This window comes from Sphaeramia orbicularis, chromosome 8 (assembly GCF_902148855.1).
Source record: "Sphaeramia orbicularis chromosome 8, fSphaOr1.1, whole genome shotgun sequence".
NCBI lineage: Eukaryota > Metazoa > Chordata > Actinopteri > Kurtiformes > Apogonidae > Sphaeramia > Sphaeramia orbicularis.
The window spans coordinates 41,962,313-41,971,266 of record NC_043964.1 but is presented as its reverse complement, the minus strand read 5'-3'; the positions used below and the strand labels follow the sequence as shown (position 1 = coordinate 41,971,266).

General features: G+C 35.7%; 1 protein-coding gene across 1 annotated transcript; it reads left to right on the top strand.

The window, feature by feature from the left end:
• Window positions 1-224: 224 nt before the first annotated feature.
• LOC115423351 (clumping factor B-like) lies at window positions 225-8,536 on the top strand. The gene is made up of 11 exons (XM_030140094.1): window positions 225-259; window positions 3,864-3,895; window positions 4,494-4,616; window positions 4,821-4,896; window positions 5,142-5,173; window positions 5,981-6,071; window positions 6,505-6,648; window positions 6,770-6,814; window positions 7,210-7,329; window positions 7,414-7,458; window positions 8,243-8,536. Exons 3-11 carry the CDS (start codon window positions 4,569-4,571, stop codon window positions 8,413-8,415), a joined length of 774 nt encoding a protein of 257 aa, XP_029995954.1. The 5' UTR covers window positions 225-259; window positions 3,864-3,895; window positions 4,494-4,568; the 3' UTR covers window positions 8,416-8,536.
• Window positions 8,537-8,954: the final 418 nt, after the last annotated feature.

Sequence of the window (8,954 nt, the reverse complement as noted above, 5' to 3'; positions counted from 1 at the left end):
CAAGTCTAAAGTATGATACTTATTAAAAGAGAGAAAAAGGATATAAAATATATTATTCATTGCTTCTAAGTCACATGATTTCAGGGAAATAACATGAATCTTCCAGTGGACTACCTATCACATCATACATCACATCTGATAAGAGCAGATGGGAGGGGTTTGCAAGGGGCGGGTGTAGAACTGACAGATATAAAATGTTTACTGCCTCTGTATATTTGAGACACTGGTACAAGGACAGCCACACCTTTACAAACCAAAGGTGAGTTACAATTCTATGTGTTTGTGTGGTTTAAATACTATTTCTTATAAGTACAAGCATAGGTCATTCTTCATTTTGCTGCAGAAGGTCAGAGACAAGAAATAAAAGTAACCTAAAAAAAAAAAAAAAAAAAAAAAATAGAGCAGTGTAACAATGCTCAATTACTTACAATTAAGCAAAATTCTTACTTCAGGAAAAGTGAGTTTTGACTTCTGGCTTAGCAACTAATGGAATAGAAGATGTGCTTATGGAAACTCTTGCAAAACTCTCTTAAAAGAGCATTAGAGCATCTCCGTGAACCTTCTATCATTATATTTTGACTCCACATCTCTGGCTCAAAATGTTGCGACAACCTGCTGCAGAGTGCAGCTGCTAAGCCGCCTCCTTCAGAACAAACTGCTAGTGTATTTTAGTTTCTTTATTTTGTTAGGAAAATTTAGAGTTGTTGAGTTAGTTTTGTTTATTAATTTAGCATGGGTTTTCTTTTTTAGGACAGGGCATACACCAGCGCCTGAAACAAAAGTACTTTCACTTCAGCTTTTCTAGCGCTAAGCAGCACACCCACATCAAAGAAACAGACCACTAACAAGAGATCCGCTCTCTTACATCCATCTAATTTACTTTGAGTTGGATTTGTTGCAAAATCATACATTTCAAATTCTGCCGTGATTCAGAGGTTTGCAAATCAAACACACAAAAACCAGATGCAACCAGCCAGGCAGCAAAACCTGTGAAAAAACGACGGAAAGAAACTGATCTAACAAATTTGTTAAAACACGAAACAGACGACAAACAGACGAGGCCCCAATTTATGTTACACCCTAGTCTAAGGGTATAAAAGGGCATAACATAAAAGTGACTCCCACTCAAATGAAGACAGTGACAATACTTTTCTTTTTCACCAAAAATTAGCAGCAATTAATTCTCTTCAGGGTGAGCAATGCCAAAATAATAAACAAAACCAACCCAGCAACTCTAAACTTCCCTAACAAAATAAAGACACTAAAATACACATACGTGGACACTTAAACCATAAATCGGAGAAAACATGACAAAATAAAATAGTCTTCTCACCCGTACCTGGTGCTGCTATGAATATATGCAATCTATTTACAAATGCAGAAGAACAGAAACTTTCTCTCACAAATGAATTCACTCAATAACATTGACAAACAAGTGCAGCGTTGGTTTGGAGTAGGGCGAGGCCAGAAACCGGTTGGGAGATGTAATCTTGTTCCTTTTAAAGGTTGGCTCTGTCTCTCTCTACCAATCAGCGGACTGTGCGTCGTTCCGGATTTGTCAATCACCGAACGCCACCTAACCGGAGACACACGCACTTCCACACAGACACCCACACTAACACATGCATTCCAGAACATGCACACTTAGATGTACCACTGGCCCTCTACAGGCCAGTGTGGGAAGAAAGCAGAAACTATAATGAGAGAGATCAAGACAATGCACAATATCTGAACACATATACGACCTCAGGGTCATAACAATGTGGGAATGTTCACATATTTTAACTTTCTGGGGAAAAATTATCAACCTTGTTGGTAAAATTATTGGCAAGGAAATCCCTTTAAGTTCTAAAATGTGCTTATTAAATATTTATCCAGAGAATTTTATAATTTCCAAAAATGTAAAATCCTTGCTAAATATTTGTTTTTTGGAAGCTACTTACGGGTGAAGGTGGGGTTCACCCTGGACATGTGACCAGTTCATCTCAGGGCTGAACATATAACAACACAAACAATCACTCTCACATTCACACCTATGGGCACTTTAGATTAACCAATTAACCCATTAGTGCATGTGTTTGGATGGTGGGAGGAGCCAGAGTACCAGAGAGAACCCACACAGACACTGGGAGAACATCCAAACTCCACACAGAAAGACCCCACCCCCATCAACTGGTGTTGGAATCGAACCCAGGGCCCTCTTGCTGTGAGGCACCAGTGCTATCCACTGCACCACTGTGTCGCCCACAACAGGACATATACATGTAAATGTCAAAGTCATGTGAAACGGCCATTTGTTATTTTTGACATGTCTATATGGATAATACATTGAGTAAATAGTTCTGTTTAATGTGTCTTATTGAATGGAAGTTGTTTGTGGTCAATAGATGTGTTATGAGGAGAGAACCTGACCTGAACATTTGGAAGAACCCACATTAACAGCTTAATTCCATGAAATGTGCATTTTTGACCATTTGGGTGACTTTTGACCTACAATTTGACCTTGACACTACACCTTTTGTAGTGCAAAGCACTCTGAAGACATGACATGTCTAACAAAAAAACATTTACGGCCCAGCATGAGCAGATTGTTACATTGTACTTTATCAAAAGTGAAGAAGGTTTGAAAGTTGCCAAAAAAAACTTGAAAAAGTAATTTTTGGGGTGGGGTGTGTGTGTGTGTGTGTGTGTGCGTGTGTGTGTGTGTGGGTGTGTGTGTGTGTGTGTGTGTGTGTAGGTGTGTGTAGGTGTGTGTGTGTGTGTGTGTTGGGGGGGGGTGAAAATTTCAAAAAAAATTACACAGGAGTGCTTAGAACATCTTGTAGCATCAGAAAATCAGGGCTAAAGTTGAATCTGAAAATTTTCCTGAAATAAGTCCCCCCCTATTTTAAGACTGACTACTAGAGCATTTGGAGAGTAGGGGGAAATGTCCGAGAGGCTGGTATAGCAGAATGGGTCAAAGGATATCTCAGAAGCTTGAAACAGAAGGAATACTGCTTCTAATATTGAGTTGATGAAAGGGGTTAGGTAACCTGAAAACAACAGGTGAGGAGATCTGCTGTGAGAAGATGATGGATGGACAAGGGGTACTGGTCAGCATCAATCACGAAATTGATTCTGGTAATGCATACATGTGTTGTTCATGTTACGATTTTCAAAAATAGCGAGAGTGAGAGTATAGAATGAAACTCGATAAAGTCAGTTTTCAGCTAAGAGGCCTCTGTTTGATGATTAATGAACATGAGCCTCTTTTATTGAATCTCACATATTACCCAGTTACTGTACCACCTGCAATAAAGGTAAAGATTATAGATGAACCTTCTAAACATATCATACATCATGTATATTTCTTGCTTATGCTTTATTTTTTGTTCATATTTTTTTGTACTTAGTCTATTATTGTTTTATTTTTATTGTCTTTCTTTAAGCTAATGTTTTAATATGGTTAAATTAAATTTATAAGCCCCAAGGGGTTTTCTGATCTCACCTGCACAATCTGTTTCTTTGCTTGTCCTAATGTTTGACTTGTTGTGCACAAAATAAATAAATAAATAATAAATATATCTGTATATAAATATTGTACATTGGCTTAACATTTTAAGCCAATTACATGTAAGTAACTATAATGTAAAGTGAAGACACCTGTGATGCTTTTAATGACACTGTTGCATTGGGCTTTACCCACTGTGCAGTACCAAAAACTAATAATTAATCTGACCTTGGTTGTGTGGTCATTAAAATGATTCTGATTCTGAGTTCTCACCTTCTTGTAGCTGCCTCTCAGCTGTATCGCATCATACTTGATAAGAGCCAGTGGGAGGCGTCTGCTGTGTGTTATAATATATTCCTTTCTTTCTGTTTAGGGCAGTGACAAGAGACGCAACTCAAATCAAAGGTGAGTTACATTTCTAAATTACATTTCTAAGTGTTTCAGTTGACTGTGGTTTATCTTAAAACTAAAATATGTCAACTTGTTCTAACCTCTTCTCAGAACATCTAAATTACAGTGCAAGGGAAGTGGAGTAAAAAAAAGTGCTTTTTGACTTCTGACCGTTGACCAGTTTCCACAGCTTTGTCTAAAGACTAGACTGTAGATAAGAATTACAGTCTATTACTCAGTTACAAAGTCCTGCTAGGATTGTTGTTAGTATTTTCCAAACCAAGAGTCCTTTATAATCTAGTTTGATGAAATATTAATATATAGAAATGTAGATATAGAGAAATAAAAACACTTTAAACTTCTGAAACGTCCATGTGCGATATGTCTTTCCTTTTTCTCTCTGTTAGTGTTATTTCTGAAATCACATAACATCTGAAATATTGTTTCAAGAACTGGTTTGAGTTTAAAATATCTGTTTACACTGCTGCATGTGTCCCATACCATATGGTTGTTTCCATATAATTAACACAATTCATTCCTCTAATTTTTGCATTACCCTTTTAACAAAATCTGAAATGACTTGTACCCTTGTCATCATTTGTCTCTCTCTTAGTGTTCTCTTAGTGACACCAGATCTCACAAAACAACATCTCACGTGACCATGATGAGCAAGCAAATGTGAGACAATATGGGCAGTGTGTGTTCTAAGATCTGCCAAAATGATGTTGATGATGATGTAAGTGTTAAATCTTTTTTTTTTTAAGTTGTGCCCCATGACCTTCAAGCAGAGACTCAAAAAGCTAAATATTGTGATTATGCAATTATTTAATAAATACTGCAGATGCATAAACACACAAATGGAATAACTGAATAAAACTTGGACAAAGTGTTGTCTTTTAATGTTAAGTTGTACTGGAGGTAAAAGTAAATGTTGTCTTAGGGTGATCCAGTGTGTAAACCCAGTGATGCAAAGAAGAATAATAGGAGCACAGCAGTGGAGGGAACCACAAACAAAGGTGATGTTTTTTACCACCATTATTGATTATTACTATAAAATTATTTCAATATTGTGTTTAGAGGAGAGAAAAACATCGTCTCATTTATGTTAATAGAGAGCAAGGAGTGTAACAATTCATGAACTGCCTTTATTTTAAACAGGTTAATAAGACTGTTATTAATGCATATGTATTGCATGACTTCATCAAAAATAATTCTTATTGAAAACAATTATGCATTAAAGCTGCTTGTTCTTATCTTATAGGTGCATCAGATTTGGATGAAAACAAGGAAAGAGTAAGAATGTGACTCACAAGATCTCCGAAATTAAATCAAATGAATATGTTTTACATAGTGAAGAGGTGTCTGTAGTTAAATGCAAAAAATGTGGGCACACCATAAATAAAAGAATGAATGATTTTTTTGAAGAAAATGGATGCAAGCACAGTCTCTGGAAAAAACAAAAAACTATATTACCAACAATACTAATGCATTGTTACATTTTATTTAATTTCTTGCACAAAAATAAAAAAAAAACATAAATAAATACAGCCTTTTGCACATGCCCCAACTATGCAGTTATTTATGTATTCATTTATTTTCAATTTATGACATAAAAGTAAATATTCACTAATGTTGTTGGTAATATTATCCTTTTTCCAGAGACTGACTTTACATTTTCTCCCCCAAAAAATCAACAATTGTTAGTTTTTGCATAAAACTGTCAATACTGAGTGTAAATACATGTTACAAAAGAACTCATGAAGAGGCGATGGTAAAATGTAGTGTCTGTGCATTGGATTGATTAAATTATTTTAATATTTATTCATCATTTGACTGTTTTACTATCTTTGCCTTCCTGCTTGATATAAAGTGGGTTTTCTTTATGTTTTGTACCACCTCCTTCAATTGTAGTAATTCTAAAGTTAAAAATTGTACATAGTATTATTATTATTATTATTATTATTATTATTATTATTATTATTATTATTATTATTATTATTATTATTATTATTTTACAGACTAACTTAAAGTAGTGCTCCTGAAAAAGTGACTGTGGACAGACTTGATAATGAAAATGAACATAAATGATTTTTTTCTTAGACTGATGCCGACACAGAACTACGTGTTCCCAAAAACACAGACGATGAGAGTACAGCAGAGAAAGGAGAGCAAATCAACTCTGATGACAAAGGTAACATTTTTATAAAAACCTATGATATGACCCAGATTATTAAACTGAAATTATATTCTCTCTGTGTCAATAAATAAGAGAGGTATGGATCATCAAAGATAAGAAGTTAAGAGATTTAATATCAAGTGATTATTACTGAACAAAGCAGTAACATCATTGATCTGTTTATATGTTAGAGCTGTGTCAGAGTATAAGAACAAGTTCCTTTTTCTAAGATGGACCCAGGAGTGAAACTGAAAAATATTTCTACAATACATCAATTATTGTGTTTAATGTTTTTGTCTTTTTTTGGTCTTGTTTAATTTCACTTCATTTTTTTCTAGTGTTAGATGTGAAAACTCGAACCATGATTTATGGCCTATTTATGTAGAAAAACTGAAATTCCAATGCACCACTGTGTGATTCTTAATTATTGTTGTCTTTTTCCACTCAGCTCAGAATGAGACAGATACAGAAACGTCTTCTGTATCAGCCAGCGCTGTGAATGGAAGTATTGCCAGTGGCTGTCAGTTTAAGGATGTTAAGGCTGAGGATATAACTTACAATGTTGAAAATGAAACAAGAGTCCACACACATGGTAACTATGGCACCACAACTTACACAAAAACATCTTCTTATGCTTTTGTCCTGAAGTTTATGCACCTGAAAGTCTTAAATCTTCTACGGTTGTGAAAAGATGTTACATGTGTCTGTTTCAGCTCAGTCTTCTGCCACCAGTGATAAGAAAAAAGAAAAACCCACAGGTATTGCTCAGTCTGAACACATTTCATTGTGACATGAATGAAACATGGTTAATTTGTACTGATACAGACTTACTGTGTGCATACTGTACACAGAAATGTTCAGATATTGGTCACATTCTTTTTCTGCAATGTTGAGGAATAACTAGTGACATGTTACAGTGATGTGCAAAGAAATTACAACAATTAGTGATCAAAATGTTAGTGATTACAGAAGGGTTACAAGTGATTTTTTTTTTTTTTTCAGTAAAACGATAAGTGTGGAACATTCATTCTCTTTGTTGCATATTTTTCTTTGGATGTTTTACAAAGAAATGTGCGTTGACGTCTTCTTTAAAGTAGAATTCTGTGTGCATTCATTAATTATTTTCTTTCTTTTGTTTTTTTAACTAATTCAGCTCCCACTCAGACCGCCAAAGCAGACAACGGAGGCATTGTCTGCTCATCTCAGTTTAATGATGTTGAAGCAGAGGATATAATTTTCTCTATCAAAAACAAAAAAATAGAGCACGCACATGGTAATTGTGGAACATTTACTCAGAAATATCTTCTTGTTATTGCCTAAAGTTTAAGCACCTAAAAGTTACATGTTTCTCTCTCAGCTCCCTCTCCTGACACCAGTGATGAGACAAATGACAAACCCAAAGGTATTGTTCAGTCTGAACACATTTAATTCTGACCTAACTTACCTGGTTAGATAATGCTTAAATAAATAAATGTATGAAACATGGTTTCTTTTTTTTTCCAACTATATTTATTGAACATTTTCAATGAACACGACAGACATATCAATTCGTAACAGTCAACGCACAATCAAGAATGACATATCTGACTGTCAACACCCCATCCCTGCCCACCCACCCAACCCACAGGCCAAAAAAAAAAATAAAATCCATCAATAAATAAGAAATAAGGAACATGGTTGATTTCTAATGATACAAACTTACTGTGTGCATATTGTACACAGAAGTGTTCAGATACTAGTCAAAGGCTTTCTCTGCAACATTGAAGACCAGTGGTGTGTAATGAAATTAAAAAATAAAAGCAATTGTAAGACTTGCTGAAAATAGAATCAAATCAATTATTCCATCCATCCATTATCTTCCGCTTTATCCGGGGCCGGGTCACGGGGGTAACAGTCTAAGCAGGGATGCCAAGACGTCCCTCTCCCCAGACACCTCCTCCAGCTCTTCTGAGGGGACCCCGAGGCGTTCCCAGGCCAGCCAAGAGACGTAGTCAAATCAATTATTATTAGTAATCAAATCTTAGTGATTATAAAATGGTTACCAGTGAACATAGGCTTTTTTGGTAAAAAAAAAAAATTACAGTATACCATTCATTCTGTTTGTTTGTATTTTTTCTCGTGTAGGAAGGTTTTCTTTCAGTGGAGTTTTGTGTATTTATTGATTATTTTGTCTTTTTTCTATTCAGGTCAGACTCAGACAGAAACACAAAACTTGACAGGCAGCAGTGTCCAGAACAGAAGAGCTGTCAGCGTCCCTCAGTTTAGGAATGATCCTGCTCAGGGAGGTAAAATCTACAATATCAACCAGTGCACAAGGCAAATAAAACTAACACACACTTATACTACTGCTGCTCAGTGACGTGCAATCAGAGGAGGCAGGGAAGGCAGAGCCTCCCTTGTCAATCTTGAAAAGAAAAAAAACTTGACTATAAAATATAATAAATGTTGATAGTTGTCAGCTGATATGTCCTATAAACTCATTTTCCGTTCGAATCCAATATTGTTATTATTATTTTTTTTTTTTTTTTTGTCAATTAGAATAGCAGAATTTCCGCATGCTCCGTTCAAATACAGGGAGGAGAGTGCACTGTGAGGCAGCGCTGTGCTGTGCCTCCAGGAGAACTGTCTCCTCCCCTCATGAACTCTGCTGGTACCCGATGAAAATATTGTGTCGCTGTCCCTCTGTATATCGCAGTTAAAATGCTTTCAAACACTCTGATTATATGCTCTATCCTTCCATAATCTGCGTAACGTATGGAATGTATTTCTGTAATGTGTTTAGGCTCACAGATTAATCATAAAACCGCAGTGAAAAAGTCACTAGGGGAGTCAAACAGTACCCCTGCCTCATGATAGATGGCGCCTATGAGTCCACAGATTCAGGCGCTTATAATCTTC